General features: G+C 38.8%; 2 protein-coding genes across 2 annotated transcripts in view; one reads left to right on the forward strand and one right to left on the reverse strand.

The window, feature by feature from the left end:
* LOC127626106 (transmembrane channel-like protein 6) overlaps window positions 1-8446 on the forward strand; it is a 38802-nt gene extending 30356 nt beyond the window's left edge. Inside the window, exons 12-21 of the mRNA XM_052101669.1 lie at window positions 1443-1630; window positions 1759-1849; window positions 1929-2026; window positions 3830-3925; window positions 4025-4100; window positions 4311-4444; window positions 5234-5410; window positions 5529-5607; window positions 5724-5819; window positions 7471-8446. Coding sequence (XP_051957629.1) covers window positions 1443-1630; window positions 1759-1849; window positions 1929-2026; window positions 3830-3925; window positions 4025-4100; window positions 4311-4444; window positions 5234-5410; window positions 5529-5607; window positions 5724-5819; window positions 7471-7488 — 1053 coding nt within the window. The 3' untranslated portion in view covers window positions 7489-8446. The remainder of the gene's footprint in view (window positions 1-1442; window positions 1631-1758; window positions 1850-1928; window positions 2027-3829; window positions 3926-4024; window positions 4101-4310; window positions 4445-5233; window positions 5411-5528; window positions 5608-5723; window positions 5820-7470) is intronic.
* Window positions 7786-17500, reverse strand: part of LOC127626120 (palmitoleoyl-protein carboxylesterase notum1a-like) — a 25405-nt gene continuing 15690 nt past the window's right edge. Inside the window, exons 5-11 of the mRNA XM_052101687.1 lie at window positions 14027-14085; window positions 13618-13720; window positions 11396-11587; window positions 11216-11313; window positions 10986-11133; window positions 10820-10867; window positions 7786-8810 (exon numbers count right to left, since the gene is read on the reverse strand). Of these exons, the coding sequence (XP_051957647.1) occupies window positions 8486-8810; window positions 10820-10867; window positions 10986-11133; window positions 11216-11313; window positions 11396-11587; window positions 13618-13720; window positions 14027-14085 (973 nt within the window). The 3' untranslated portion in view covers window positions 7786-8485. The remainder of the gene's footprint in view (window positions 8811-10819; window positions 10868-10985; window positions 11134-11215; window positions 11314-11395; window positions 11588-13617; window positions 13721-14026; window positions 14086-17500) is intronic.

The raw sequence follows: 17500 nt of genomic DNA on the forward strand, positions 1-17500 counted from the left end.
TATCATTTTAAATGAGATTTTAATGCATGCCGTTAATTAAAGTTTAACTCATTTACCGGTAAGACAGCATAAACACTGGTGTGAACGGCAAAACCTTTGTAATGTGTCTCATTACACTGACGCACACGTCACAAACACACACACATCACCACCAATGGGAGACTACAAGCGTAGCATAAAACAGCATAACGCGGCGGTCCTGTAGACATTATATGGGCAGTCCTGTCATAACACGCTAGTTGACCGTTACACTCTCTCCTATGATAGATGGAGGTTATCTCAATAAATGACAGAATCACTGACAGCGCTTCCCTCTCAGTGATAAGATTATGGAGAAAGAAGCTCTTTCTCTATTTTCAATTTTATGTATAAAACAAGCCCAGATGGGACTTGTAAGGTGCATTTAAATGACCACACAAGCACGTCAAATCCTAATTAATATAACCAAAAATGCAGAATGAGACATTTTTGTATGCAAGTGCTTTTTATGTGGAGTTTCAAAGCAGCGTTTGACGCTCTGACACGAATCATGAATGCAGCTTCACGATTGCTGTTGGAAAGCAGATAGCCGCAGTCTACCGGCTGATTAATATTGTGGAGACTTTAAGAGATTTAATGCGTATTGCTATGAATATGCAACCTATGGGGAAACTAGTTCTTTCAGTTTGTCAAACTCACACTTAAGGTGGTTTTACATGGACGCGGTGGGCGGCAGGCTTTGCTTGTGATCTTGCCGCCTCTCATGTGCACAGCCGTTTTCCATTTACACGAGAGCCGTGGTGAAGCATGCCAGCGCTATTTTAGTGCATTTCTATGTTTATATTGTGGAAGGCTTTGTTTGGATAATGTTAATAAAGCATTATATTGTTACATATTGTTTTTTTTCTTTCCTAAAATGGAAATAAATTTATTTTGACCAGAAAAGTGTTTATAGTGTCAAATTCCAGCACTTTCAAAATCTGCGATTAATCGCGATGAACTACAAAAAATTATGAGATTACATATTTTAATGGACTTAAAGCACTTTTAAATCTAATATATATTAAAATGTAATAAGTCACATAATTAAAATGCATTACATTATTGTGTCTGAAGAGTACACCGTTGATAAGACCACACAAAAGTGGCTTTAGAAGACAATATGCTGTATTGTTTTTTCCATGTTATTGAATATCAGTATTGAAGTACATCCATAGTGATCAATCCTGCAACTGTTTCGTCAATCTGTCCGAGGTAGTCTTATTGCGAACACTTTTCAAAGGATGCATCTACATACACACTCATGTTCGGCTGGAGTTTACTGCCCCCTGCTGACTGAGACTCATGAAGGTGTTAGCATATTGTGTGTGTATACTGTAATCATGATGTATAATCTCTCTAACATTCAAATATGATTTTGGTCAAACTTGTCTTGTCTCCCTTATCGTCTCATTATTTCTCAGCAATTGAAGATTACCGCTAGCTCGAACACAAGCTCGTCTAGCGATCTGTTACTGAAGGAGGCGAGTCTGTTGGCACTTCCTGTCGTCGTGTCCAGCATTAATCTGCTCCTGCCTGGGTTCTTCAACGCTGTGGCCTGGATGGAGGAGTACGATTCTCCCATCGTGCTCAATTACATCTCCATCGGCAGGTAAAACGCTTTTATTTTTTACTTCAGGAACTGTTGAATTATTTTAAACGTTGTGTTCGTGAATGTTAAATTGAAAGAAATGTGGAGCATTATTTCTTTCTGAAGTTCTCACTTCCTGTTTCTCACAGGAACTTGTTGTTGAAAGTGAGTGTTTTGGGGGTGCTGTGTTATCATTGGCTGGGGCGAGTGGCGTCAGACCCTCAGAGTCTGGGATTACAGGTGAGACACGTCTGTGACGGCTGCTGGTGTCTGTCGTGATGCTGGTTTGTGTGTTTGATGGTGTTTGTGTTGTTGTCAGTGCTGGGAGAGTTTTGTCGGGCAGGAGTTGTACCGTTTCCTTCTAATGGACTTTATCTTCATGATGCTCAACACGTTCTTCGGAGAGTTTCTGTGGAGGTGAGATGCTTTCTGGAACTTTCTACATCAACACCTGAAACCAGAATGATGAGTTTATAAAAATGGAAAACCGTGCTGACAGTGTTTTTAGCAAACAATGAAGATTCTGTCATCATTTACTCAACCTCATGTTGTTCTAAACCCTTATGAGTTTTTTTTTTTTAGGAATAGAAAAGGAGGAATTTAGTTTGTTGATTTCAATATAATAGCAGTTGATAGCGACTCATTTTAAAGCTTAAAGTGAAAAATGTACTTCATTGAACTTATTCCAAGTCTTCTGAAGGCTACGATAGTTCTTAAATAATTGCAGCCAAAGTCAGAATACAATATAATTGTATAATTATAGTATGATGCATTATAACATGAAATAACTGACATTGGGGATTTATTATGTGTTTAACCCTTTAAGATCTGAAAGTGTTTTTAAAGATTTCCTGTTTCAATGACATAATAATAATTAAAGGTTTATAACTAGTGTTTGGTGTCATTGTAAAGAAAACCTTTCAGTTATTATAATTATATAGATTATGATACATTCTGAGAGACTCAGCTGGAATTTTCTTTTTTCCTTTTTTCTTATTTTCTTGTTTGACATTTTATATCCATGCGCGTAAATGAGGCGGCCCCGAAAAGCTTTTGTTTTGTTCCGAATCATCACAACTGTATCTGAGAAAATGTTTGCGTTGATACGACAAAGCAATCACAAGTTATAACATTACAAAGATAATTTATCCTAATGTTTAAAAACTTCTCCAAACAAATAAAAGATAATAATTGTACATAAGAACTAATTACACATGCAAACACAACAATGACTAAAGGTTTGCATAGCATGCAGACATGATTTTACTCATGAGATTTCACAGAATGAGTTTCATTCTGTGTCATTTGAGTCATCATTGAGTCTGTGTCATGTATTTGGCGCCATCTCCTGGTGGTCATATGTAACGTTGTGCTTCATGTGGATTATCTAATGATCTATACATCTGATTATCTTGTGTGTGGACTCCATTGAAAGATAATCACAGACTCTAAATAATCATATGTCATATTTTATGTTCTGTTTATAGTTATAAGTGAAAACGCAGCATATAAGCAACAGCAACATAATTGTCAAAGACATATATTTAGCTGTTACTCACTATATTTTTGTCGTTGAGTAAAACAAATAGTCTGGTTGTATTTTACTCTGAGAGATTTCCAACAACATATGACACATGAATATTTGATGACTTATGTTTTTACTGATATGTGCTGTGAAAAATATTTAATAAATTATCAAAACGGAGCACTTCTGATTTATCTGCAGATTTCAAAGCACTTGTTCAGTTTTGCTCATAATGTCTGCATGCATTATAAAGTAGAGCTTATAAACTTTCAGACGATACTTATATTGTGTTGTTCAAGACTGAAGTTATTAATACTTTGACAATTCTTTCAATCGTTCGTTGGTCAATCCAAGCTTAAAGGGTTCAAATCAATATCTCTCTCAAGGTAAAATATATATATAGATGAGTAGTAAATTGTATTATAAATGTGCGTACAGTTATTTATGAAAACATGCTGTTTATTATAAATTATTATAAGGCATTTACATTTTAAAGTTTTAAATATAAATATATAAAATATGACAATGATTATGTGACCTGCAGGTGGTTTTAATGTTGTGGCTGATCGGTGTAAGGTGTATTATAAACCATTGTGAAAGTATTGTAAAGTTCATTTCTTTCCCTCATACACTGCTGTGCATATGAATTATGTTTGGTGTTGTGTGATCTCTTTAGTTCTGTATTTCTTTCTCAGGTTGTTTTCTCAGAGAGCTCTGAAGAGGAAAAGGAAACCAAAGTTTGATATCGCACGGAACGTTCTAGAGCTTATCTATGGACAGACTCTCGCCTGGTAACGCTATCCCATCATAATCTCACCGTTACACTGTTAATAGTTCTGAAGATGTTTTCATAGCAACAGAAGTTCACAGTCGTGTGTGTGTTGCTGTAGGTTGGGTGTGCTGTTTTCCCCTCTGTTACCTGCGGTTCAGATTATTAAACTGCTGTTTCTCTTCTACATAAAGAAGGTTTGTTGCTCTTCATCACCTTCAGAATCATCATATGTTATATAGTTATGTCTGATTCGTGAACAAGTCAACTGTTTTAATGATTCAACTGAACCGATTCATAAATCACTTGACTCATTGAAATGAATCCTCTGAGTGAATTGATTCATGAAATGGTTCACACTTCTCCACTCTACATTTCTCTGTGTTCTTGTCGTGTGTTTCCTGTAGGTGAGTCTGATGATGAACTGTCAGGCATCTGGTAAACCGTGGCGCGCCAGTCAGATGACCACCATCTTCATCACGCTGCTCTGCTTCCCCTCTTTTCTGGGCGCTGCCGTGTGCGTCACGTACACCATGTGGACGTATGTGTAGATTTTCACCTGCTTTCACTTGCTATTTCTGTGAGATACAGCACTGTGTCTGTAAAGCTTTTTATATTAGTAACAGTTACATAGAAGTTCATCCACCTACAAAAGTAATCCCATTTCAAAACGACAATTTACAAACCTTTATTTGACTCTATACGCTTCCAGTGATTTTACAGAGAAAAAAGCTGCAGGAGCCTCATTTATTATTAAATCATCTTCAAATTTGACACGTAACTTCTTCAGACTCGTGACTTTGAGAACGTTGTATTTCTGGGTTGTCTTGCCACTTTTAGTATTGTTTTTTTGTGTTCAGCACAAAATATTTCCATTTAATATAAACTTCAGCTTCTCTAACTTTAATAAATAACAACATATATTAATTCTGAAACTTGGGAAATAAAGAGCAAAGTGTCTCTTTCAAAAGATGCTACAACCGTGTCCAAACTCCAAAGGGTCCCGTAAATACAACCATTTAAGTTCAGGTCATTTTCATGGTCATGGTTTGCTCAAAAAGGGGGCGTTCATCAACAGGTTAAATAGAAATCAATCCGCCTAGAAAAGTAGTCCCATTTCAGAAGGACAATTCAAATATTTCACAACTCAAAAATCATACATTTATTTCTGAAGAATTGATGTTAATGCTTTAAGAAAACCTTCTGCTTTTCTACACTCCATTACACTTGCCCCATAAACTTCCATTGTAAGAGTATTTTCTGTAAACATGTTTGTAAACTGAATATTTAATCTGGAAAATTCCACTTAAACTCTTTCAAACTCATCCAGGATAAAGCCGTCTAAAAGCTGCGGCCCATTCCAGGGTTTGAATACCATGTTCCAGGCCGGGAAATTGTGGGTGCAGCAGCTGGCAGAGGCCAATAAGAACCTGTCCTGGCTCAGCTGGGCGCACGCACACCTGGTGGAGAACCCGCTCTTCCTCTTCCTGTCTGCTGGCATCTTCATGTGAGTATCTTCTGTTCATGCTCAGATGCTCCTCTAAACTAGAAACTCTAGAGTCTTTTAAAAGAGATCTTCATGACAACATGAACGTTGATTACAGTGTCTCTCTGTGTTTGTGTAGAATCGTGATTTACTTTCACAGTCAGGTGGTGGATGGACAGAGGAAGATCATCGAGCTCCTTCAGGAACAGATTGAAAATGTGAGACTCTAAATCACTTAAAATATAGATAAATACAATCATGTTTATTCATAGAAGGCCTGATTCTGGATGTATCGTGACATCACTTCCTGTCCTGATATTTTCTCTCCAATCAGGAGGGAGAAGATAAAAAGTTTCTCATCATACGACTGCAACACATTCATGAACAGAGACGAACAGTTTCACCACGCCACGTTAGAGGAGCCAGCAAGGTACACACAAGTCATATGTTGTTGGAAAGAGTCAAATACAACCAGCCTATTTGTTTCTGGCGATTAAATTACAATTTTATTTAAAGCTGAAGTGTATAATTTTTTTCGGATGTTAAAATTAGAGCTGTCAGAATTAACGCATGTGATTAATAAAAGTAATTTGATGCGTTCATTTTTATTCATCGCGATTAACGCATTTACCGGTAAGACAGCATAAACACTGGTGTGAACAGCAAAACCTTTGTAATGTGTCTCATTACACTGACGCACACGTCACAAACACACACACATCAGCGCCAGAGCCCTTTTGCCAATGGGAGACTACAAGCATAGCATAAAACAGCATAACGCGGCGGTCCTGTAGACATTATATGGGCAGTCCTGTCATAACACGCTAGTTGACCGTTACACTCTCTCCTATGATAGATGGAGGTTATCTCAATAAATGACAGAATCACTGACAGCGCTTCCCTCTCAGTGATAAGATTATGGAGAAAGAAGCTCTTAGTGCAATTTGATGTAGAAAACAAGCACACATGGGACTTGTGATAGAAATCAAGTATTTTTCAGTCTCTGTAAGGTGCGCAGCTTCACGATTGCTGTTAGTCTACAGGCAGATCAATATTGTGAAGAGTTTAAGTGATTTAATGCTAATAGCAATAAATATGCAACCTTTGGGGAAACTAGTTCTTTCAGTTAGCCAAACTCCCACTTCGACTTTGGGAAACATTAAATGTTTCTTGAATTGGTGATATTTTAGTGCATTTCTATGTTTATATTGTGGAAGACTTTGTTTGGATAATGTTAATAAAGCATTATATTGTTACATATTGTTTTTTGTTTTTTTTTCCTAAAATGGAAATAAATTAATTTTGACAAGAAAAGTGTTTATAGTGTCAAATTCCAGCACTTTCAAGATCTGCGATTAATCGCAACGAACTACAAAAAACACGATGTGATTGATCGAGACTGTAATCGACTGACAGCACTAGTTAAAATACTTTCTTGTATTCCAGGTTAATATGCAGCTTTATTGCACTAAAAGTGAAGCATTCGCAAGTTAATTTTCCAAATCGACTTACAACATGAGGAACATAAGCATTTGTCATTCAAACGCCAACAATATCCACATGTAGGGGATTACTTAAAGTAATCAACTACAACTGACTAATTACTGCGATAAAGTTTATTCAGCTTATGTGATCAGAGAAGTCACAATACTGATTATTTTTACATTCCTTTCTAAAACAGTTTAAATATATATTTTTAATGATGTATATATTTTCTGTTCTAATCTTTGACATACCATTTTAGAAATATTTAACCCCCAAAATTTACTCAAAAGAATGGAAAGTCAGCAACTAATCTGATTACTACAATTTACTATGTAATGTTACACTAATTTTTGACTAAAGTAATCAGATTACACCCAACACAGCAACCAATGGTGTGAGATTGGGGCGTGACTATCTCTTTATCCTATTAATGTCAGAGTTTTGGACCAGTACCGTGTGTTTTGCAACTTTATTTGGTTGTGTAGAAATGACACACTTCAGCTTTCGCTTTATACACTCATTGAAACAAATTTGAACTCGTGTTTGGTGCTTTGTGAGTGTTATTTGTGACGTTGTTGTTTGTCGTCTCGTTCCAGGACTCCAGCTCTTCATGAGTTCTTTACCATCGGTGACGTCCAGCAGCTTCCTGTCGACCTGTAACATGGAAACACACTAGAAAACATGTGGCTCATAGGACACCAGACCGAGCACAAGTGGAGAACTCTGTAATCGTGAAAGACACGCTGAACGTCACAGTTCACTCGCTCAAACTCCAGGAAGGATTTCCAGGCACACGTGAATGTAGAGATGCCAATGTACTGTGATTATGTCCCGACAGCTCTGAAATCTGTGGCTGATGTAGAATTATACTGTTGAACAGGAGCAAGAGTGAGAGACACGGAGAGTTTAGATGGTTTTTAGGTAATTCTGTGAAATTCACCCTTTATTTTGGTGACGGTGTAATATTTATCATTACGAAACTTAACATTACTGTGAACATGACTGTTATATTTCTGTCCCTCTCTCAAAAACTGGATCTTTTTTATATTGAGTATTTTCAGAAAGTCATTTTTTAATAAACCTTTTTTAATTAAACTTTACCTCTTTTTTTAAGTGATTCTATGTTTATCTTAGTAGAAAGATTTCAATACAGAAAATGCACTTTTTACTTACGATTATAATGTATAGTTAATATGTTTTACAATGGCATGCAAACGAAACGGCAATGTGTATGTACACTTAACAGCTCAAAACACTCATAAATATGCTCTACATAGAATAAATAAGCATGTAGCTTATGTCTGTCGTCTGTTTGAACAAATCACAAAATAAAAGCTGTATATAAATATTCTGCAGTCACATGACAGGATAAACACTAAAGTGTGCTTATACATGTGACCGGTTTGTCCATATATCCAGTTTATGTTCTTTTATGCAGCTTAGTGGCGCTGTTCTGAGAAAGTGCTCGTTATTATTGGCACCAGCCGTCCATCCATCTTCAGAGACAAAAAAAGTCCCGTGTGTTTTTCCTGCAGTTCATTGAATGACCATCAGAGGACGCTGTCATCAGTCTGTAGAATATGGAGAATTGTGCTCCTGTATTATCCCATCTCAGGTGCCGTTACTAAGCATGGCCAGTAGTTTGTTGGGGTCCATGCCCTGCTGTTGTGCCATCCGCTGCACGTCGAAGCCCAGGTGTGTGAGGAACGGGATGACGCTCACTTCCTGTCCCGTCAGCTGGTCTCGGATCGTCGGGCATGTCGGGTTGCAGTGGGGCCACGGACAACTGTCAATCAAGTGCAAGGGACAGCCCCTGGGCGGAGCCTGAATGCTGCTGCTGTTGCCGTGGTTACGGAGGCTGTTTTGAAGGCTGCGGTCCCAGCACTGGAGCGCTCGCGGGAGTGACGTACCCTTCACGTGGATGTCCATCCAATAACTGTACAAAGACATTTCAGGTATATTGTTATTTGTTTAAGAGAGCAGATGAAATACAGCAGCTGTGTTCAGACGGGAATAATAGTAGTACACTGTATACTTGACTACTCGTGAAACAATATGCACTACGACTATGTTTGAATAGTATATATAATTATATTATAATGGTTGTGGAAATTCCGACATTCTCGTCTCTTCAATGAAGAACGGAACATTCCAGTTCAGTGCAATTTACATTCCAGCTGTGAAGATGCAGTGCTCCTCCAATTACCCGACACATATCATTTTAAATAAGCACAAAATCCAGATCGTACACATGAGTGTTATTAAGTTATTGGGAAAATTAATCATTTATCTGATTTTGATACTTATTATAAATGTTTTGTTTGGGATCTGTGTATCTCAGCGAGTATTGACGCTGACATTGACGCTGACATCACCGCTGGAGTCGTGAGTTCGAATCCAGGGCGTGCTGAGTGACTCCAGCCAGGTCTCCTAAGCAACCAAATTGGGCCGGTTGCTAGGGAGGGTAGAGTCACATGGGGTAACCTCCTCGTGGTGGTGATTAGTGGTTCTCTCAATGGGGCGTGTGGTGAGTTGTGTGTGGATCGTGGAGAGTAGCATGAGTCTCCACATGCTGTGAGTCTCCGCGGTGTCATACACGTGATCAGATGCGCGGATTGACGGTCTCAGAAGCGGAGGCGACTGACACTTGTCCTCCACCACCCGGATTGGCACAATCATGCCACGCTCCATTTGGTTGATGTGAACATGAACCGAAGCTCCTGACCCATATCTGCATGATTTTACACGATTGGCTGATTAGATAATCACATGCATGATTGTTGGTGTCAGACGGGCTGGTTTGAGTATTTCTGGGATTTTCACACACAACAGTCTCTAGAATTTACTCCGAACGGTGCCAAAAACTCATCCAGTGAGTGTCAGTTCTGTGTATGAAACACTTGTTGATGAGGTCAACAGAGAATGGTCAGACTAGTTTGAGTCTACAGTAACTCAGATAACCACTCTGTACAATTGAGAAGAATATCATCTCTGAATGCTGATCTGAGATGCGGGTTGGCGCTGTTTTGCTGGCACGAGGGGGACCTACACAATATTAGACAGGTGCTTATAATGTTGTGGCTATTAAAGAAGTGTACAATCAGGACAGAAGAACATGTATGTGCTGTGTATGGTGTTATTCTGACTAATTAAGGTGGCATTTGGTCCAAACGGGACTTAAACTGATTTTGACATCCTTCCTCCACATAATGTCATTGTTCTTCGCTGAAGTTTGTTTATACCGTCCCAATGATGCTGAACCCTTGTGCACTGGTCAACTTCGACCGAAAACAATAAATGTGTCATTTTTGTTATTTTGATGAAAGAATGTTAAAACACTAACTTCAATATCCCACACATCCTGGAAAACCTGGAATATTGCAATGCAGTTTTCCAGTCATGTAAACAAGAATGGCTACAGAGATGCACTAATTCAATCCTGGTTGTTGAATTGTGTGTGTGTTCTGAAATTGCTCTGTGTTATAGTCTCGCCCATTCATTTCCTATAACGACACAAGTGTCATGAGCCTAAACGCATCCAATCCAGGCCAGATGTGTTTTGTGTACAGGCGGTGAATGTAGGTAAAGTCAACAAGCCTCGAGCAACTCAGATCAAAAGTATACCAATTTTATTAAAGAAACGAAATTGATTTCGGTCAAAAATGACCGAAAAGTGCACAAGGGTAAATCAGTGTGCACGAGAGAGAGAGAGAGAGAGAGAGAGAGAGAGAGAGAGAGAGAGATTTATTCATGGATTTCAGGTGGCTAGTGAAATGTTGCAATTATATTTGGAGTTACATTTAAATACTAAGGGTATATTTATTGGGGGGTCTTTGGGTAATGGTATGGGAGTAATAAATAGTATGCTACTGCAAACATACCAATGTGCAGAATATGTAAGTCTGCTCAACACAAATGAAGAACAAGATGAATGTGCATACCAACCTTCTAGTGATGATCTCATGAGACAAACAGGCAGGAGCGAACATGGCCCTGTCAATCAAAGCATGAAAGAGCCAATCAGTGATTAGTTTGTCAGCAGTGGTGAGCTGAGAACATGTGATGCTGTGCTGCAAAAACAAAAGGATCTTTAAAGTGTTGAAACTCTTACGGGACGTTTTTCAGGGTGTTTCTGAGTTCATTGCCCAGATTCTGGATGTATCTCCACTGTCCCTCCTGCAGAGTCTGACCAGTCAGATGAATATTATCAACGGTCAGTTGAGCTTCATCAAACAACCACTGAACCACAAACACCGGCCCTGAGAGAGACGAGAGACATGCTCCTCAATGTCATGAACAATAACTCCTGCTGGAGACACACGAGGCGTCAGCCTGACTCACTCTTCAGTGTGGGATGAACTTTATAGCCGAAGAAACAGTTCCACTCTTCACCCTCGAACGCCCGACGACAGTTTTCTGGAACCACACTGGCCCAAAACCTGAACACCACAAAACACAGTACATCAGTGTGTGTGTGTGTGTGTGAGTGTGTGCGTGTGTGTGTGTGTGTGTGTATCTCACCTGATTCCTCTCTGTATGGCATCAGTCGGCGCACAGTTCACCAAATCGATACAGTCTGTGTTTCGGTACTGTTTATTATCCAGAAACCAGCCAGAGTCAGCGAGGCCTCGCACCTGAACTGAACCATGACCCAAATCCTTCAGCAGCTCCGCCACATGGTCCACGTTTAACAGAACACCTGTACCGCCAGCACTGACACACACACACACACACACACACACACACACACACACACACACACACACACACACACACACACACACACACACACACACACACACACACACACACACACACACACACACACACACACATAGAGTTCAGTCGCTGGTTCATCTGTTCATATGCAAAAGCGTACATCATTTCAAAATATATGGCAAGCCGAAAATATTTAATCATGCACAGGATAGGAATTATAGACATCTATAATTAAATTTTTAGTAGTTAAAACTCCTTAAAATCAGGAAATACCACTATTGAAAATAGCTAATTCTTTAAATGAGTAATTGCATTTGCACTATTAAACATGATAATTCTTGATAAAAAAGGAACTATTTGGGGAAATAGCCATTTTTGTGATCAAAAGTGAAATTTCAACTAGTAAAAACATAATTACTGATGTACAGTATGTCACTGCATTTTCACTAGTACATTTTACTTTTTCACAAAGTAAATAAAGATATCTTTAAAGAATTTCTGTAAACAAAAAGATTAATCAGTAGTTACATTGTTACTAGTGCAAAAGTCCATTCCTGACATCAACAATTTAACTCAAACATAATATCTGTCATTAGTTTTTCACTAATGGCAACTTTAATTACTTTATTCATATTTATATCTGAAATTGATTTCCAGATATCTGAAATACCAAATAATAAAAGTTGAAATACATTTACAAATTAGTAAAAAATATCACTTTACATCTGGAATGGACATTTGCAATTAACAATTTAAATATTTATATTAAAATGATAATTTTTACTAGTAAGAAGCACATAGCTGATATGTGTATTTGCATTTTAACTAGTAAGAAATGTATTATAGATATCAGTAATTGTGTTTTGAACTAGACTGAATGAAAGATCATTGTGTAATTTTACTACTGAAAATGCAGTTACAGATATCAATAATGATGTTTTTTTGTTGCAATTTATTTATATAAACAAAGGATATATCGGCAAGTAATAATGTCACTTTAATATCAAACTTATTTACTGGTATAGTGATTAAATGTCAATTTGGCTTGCCATACAGTATCGGCTATTACATAACACTGTTCACAAGCTACTGTGTAATTTGATTAAAGGAGATCTATTATGCCCCTTTTCATAAGATGTAATATAAGTCTCAGGTGTCCCCAGAATGCATCTGTGAAGTTTCAGCTCAAAATACCGAACGGATCATTTATTATACCATGTTATAAACGCCTCATTGGGTGGAATCAAAAACACGCTGACTTTGTGTGTGTCCCTTTAAATGCAAATGAGCTGCTGCTACCCGCCCCCCTTTCCGGAAGAGGGCTGTGTCGTTACAGATAATGCTTCGGATACTACAGCAACAACACATCAGAACCAAAATGACTGACAGTGTAAATAACGGAGGCAGGACTGGAAGAGAAATCGACCGGTATTTTACACAGCAACTGGCCCAACTGTCGCGGTCCTTTTCTGCATACCGCGGCGCCGTTTTGTGGTCCGTTCTGCATAACGCGGCGGTTCATTTTAGCGTCACCGGTCGTGGGCGTGGCCTGATCTAACGTGACCTCACTTTAGAGCAGAAACGAAAACTGTTTTTGATGAATAGAAATATAAGAAAGACTTTTAACATTATAGGGTGGTTGAGTACACACACTGCCGACTCACATTTATGTACAAACACTATGTATAAGTCCATTTTGCATAATAGAGCCCCTTTAAAGGCACACTTAACCCCAAAATACTAATTCTGTCATCAATTACTTACCCTCATATTGTTCCAAACCTGTATCACTTTTTTTCTTCTGTGGAACACAATAGTCACTTTTCACTGTCATTGCATGTTTTTTTTCCATACAGTGTAAGTGAATGGTGACTGATGCTAACATTTTACCTAACATCTGCTTTTGTTTTTCACAGAAGAAATAAAATCTATACAGATTTTTTACATTTTGGGTGAACTCTCTGTTGAAATAAAATTTAAATGGATGCTCAAATCATCATAAAAACTATTTTGTTCTCACTCACCTGCTTCCCGCCAGCAGCAGAACTTTAGCGTTGTCAAGTCCTTTAGCCAAAACATCCTTTATGACCTCCTGAATGATCAAAGAACCCATGAACGCGTAATCATCTGAACACACACACACACACGGCATGAATGTAAATGGCACCTGAACTGTATGAGCTCAATACTTAGGGAGCTCCCTACTTAGGCAGCATTTTTGGGCATCCCCAATCAAACAAGCATGATGGCCATAAATGCTGTCTAGCTACGGAGCTCACAAGATTGAGGCAAAAAAGTAGACAAAAACATGTACCAAGGTAATACCAATGTATTTGATGTTTTTGGAGTACTATGTAAATAGCATGTATCTGAATATGGTAATCATGAATCATGGTATTAACATTCATAAATGATGTTGAGTGTGTGTTTTACTCTGGTCTGTCTTTGTTGCCGAGCCGCTCCACACGTCACTGGAACAGTACGGCACGAACCTACAAACATACAACAACCAGCATATACATTATAGCAACCTTTCAGGACAAACAGCTGAAACAAGGGCGTAGCAGCCCGGGGGGACGTGGGGAACACGTCCCCCACACTCTTTAAAAAGGTCATTTTTGTCCTCCACACTTTTCCAAGCTAAACCCATACACAGTCTAAACGGTGGATTTGTATACAGTATTCTTTACATTTTGTTACTTTGGGCTGATTGAGCGACCATCCCGGCAATCACAGGTGAGTTTCATGAGCCGAAACAACCCTTACATAATAATGAACACGGCTCGTTTCATTTCTACATAGTTGTTTTTAACAATAATCATTTATCCATGTTGTTGATCTAAACGAATAATCTAGAGATGAGGAACACACAAATGAGAGTTATTTGCAGAAGAAAAAAACAAAGGACAATCCTTCTTTAAAACACACATTGTAAGTGGAGTTTATATCGGCGCATGAGAGATCATTAAATTAAGCTTTTTACATTAAGATTGTGATTGTCGTTTTGCCCATTTAAGCAGATTACTAGATCTGTGTTAAATATGTAAAGCTATTTTTAATTTCAGCTCGTGTTTTTTAACCATATGTTGGTGTGCAGTCGACAAACTGTAGGATAAAAGATAGATCAGCTGTGTTCTTAGAACACTTATGCATTTAACTGAGGTCAATAGATATGTGCTTAAAAATGCTTAATTTTTCATGCTAAAATTCATATGGTTGTACATTTAACCCTATAAAGCCGTGTGCATCAATTATGATACACAACGTTTGACGGCTCCTGTTTCACTCTCTGTTTAAGCTGACTAGCCAAACAACCTATGGGACGTGTCACATGACTGATCCAGGCTTGTGTCATGGTTGGGGGAAGCTTTCCATTCCTGTAGGCAAGGCCTTAATTACCTCGCCAAGCTCCTCCAAGTTTATCTCTGAGGACCAGTTAGTCTCCATATGATCATTGATTTCAGCCTTTAACATTAGTTGGAATTCAGGATTTTGCAAAAGGGAAACATTAAAGCACCAACTATTAGATTTTATTTTTATCCATATGATGCAACACCTCTAAACTCACCAGGGTGTGATCTGAGACGAAGATGTTTCCAATTGAGCGATCAACAACAGATTAAAGGAGGGACTTAGATATATATAAAAATCTATTCTATAATAAATCTTATGGACTGATGAAAACTATAATGCTAAAAAAACAATAATTCTTCCTAATTTATCTTTAATCTGTTTGAGACATTTGAACTGTAGATGTTTATTTATCAATGTAATGACTCCCCTGCTCTTACTCGAGCCAGCACTAAAGAACATGTCCACCCCATATCTGCCCAAATTTTCCCTCGGGGAAAGATGCATTTCTTGAAGAAACACTATATCATATTTCTTATGTTTAAGAAGAGAAATAACCTCTTACGGGCCTGTGGAGCGGAGGGGGGCGGTGCCGGTCGGAATATCGCGCGCCCGGTCCCCAATCGGCCTGATGAGGCGCGCGAGGGATAAAGGCGGCCGGTGACGATGGTTCGAGGGTGAGAGAATTACGGGCATGTCCGTTTATGTTTGTGTGTTTTGAGTTTCATTAAATTATGATTTATATTGACAAGCCGGTTCTCGCCTCCTCCTTGCCCATCCTTTAACTGTTTTACATTTTTACTAGTCAAAGGTCCTTCCTCCCATGCTTCGCGGATGACGTCAAGCACCCCGCGTGGGCGCCGCCCATACAGCAGCTCAAATGGGGAAAATCCTGTAGAGGCTTGCGGGACCTCTCGTACTGCAAATAACAGGGGGTCGAGCCATCTATCCCTCGAACCATCGTCACCGGCCGCCTTTATCCCTCGCGCGCCTCATCAGGCCGATTGGGGACCGGGCGCACGATATTCCGACCAGCCCTGCCCCCCTCCGTTCCACAGGGCCCCAACCCGTTCACATTCCATGTGGAAAGAGACAATCCACTCATAATAACATTTGACATTTTTATATATTAGACAAAATATATTGTGTGTCAAAAACAAAATTATAACAACCACATTCCAACATTAGTGCAACAGTCAAATCCCAAACTTCCCCCCGAACCAAACAAACAGAAAAAGATAAATGTGCACATTAACCCTGTGTACTACAGCACCAACTGGCATCCATCCCTCTAAACTAAAATATTCCATGTACGCATATGAGAGTCCCCACAACAACTTTTCCGTCAGATTGCTCAAGTATTGCTCAAGCTTCTATACAAATTTTGTAAGTCAAAATGACACAACAGAAAATACTCCACAAACCAAACTCCAGCCAACAGGAGGCATAAACACAAGGAACGAACAGATTCATCCACAACTGTCCTGAAGCAGTGTTATTCCACAAAGCAAACTCCAGCGCTAGGCAGAACCAAACAGAAACAAAAATGGCGCCCAGCTTTCTCCGACAGTCGAGTGTCGCATAAGAAACACGCAATGGTTTACTCACTCCATTGTTTCTTTGAAGGACAGTGCTTGTTTGGGACACATAAATACTTAACGGCCATCCTTAGCATCTATTCTCAGTTTGGCCGGAAACATCAGTGCAAAAGCAATCTTCCGTTGATGCAAGAGTTTCTTACACCATATCTCTGCCACCTTCATGTTCAGGAATTCCAACATTACGGACATTGTTTCTTCGGCTCCTATTTTTGAGATCTTCCAGTTTTTCCCAAAAATGTTCCACGTCTATTTCAGTCGCGAACGGATTAACAGATAATTCCCTTTCCGATGACTCCAGATCATCGATTCGTTTCTCAATTTCTGCCACTCTTGTGACCAACTCAGAGAATTTTGTTTCCGTCACTGTAATCGATCGACATATAACAGCGAGATCCTGCAAGTCTGTAACAACCTTTGTCAGCATCAAACATGTTGGACAGTTGCTACTGAATTTCCCGGCCATGCCTTCCAAATCGAGTCCCCGGTCTGCAGTCTTTTAATGTCTCCATGGCCCGAGGATTTGGACTTCTTTGCCATGTTTACCTCAAAGAACAAATATGTAACTGGTTCTATCAAATCTCACCGGATTATAACATGAAAATAATAAAAAAACTAGCAGTGTGCTCACATGTCTGCTCACATGGCGTCACGTGACCAACAAAATGTCATAATTAAAAATTCAATAATTAATATTCCTCTTGCAAAGTACAGTTCCAAAATATACAGCTTTTTTATTTTGTATTTAATATTCAACTGATAATATTTGGTCCATTATATTTCGCTTTGGAAATTCACCTCTAACGTTTCAGTGGTTTAAATTCGTACATTGAACATCCTGTCATCTTCATCAACACCCGTGTGTGACAGCTTAAATATCCAACCATATAAAATTGCATCTTCCAAAAATGCAAACACTGTTAATGCATTATATTATATTTTCAGTTAGTGCAATTCG

The sequence above is a fragment of the Xyrauchen texanus genome, chromosome 32, assembly GCF_025860055.1.
Source record: "Xyrauchen texanus isolate HMW12.3.18 chromosome 32, RBS_HiC_50CHRs, whole genome shotgun sequence".
In the NCBI taxonomy this organism is placed as follows: domain Eukaryota; kingdom Metazoa; phylum Chordata; class Actinopteri; order Cypriniformes; family Catostomidae; genus Xyrauchen; species Xyrauchen texanus.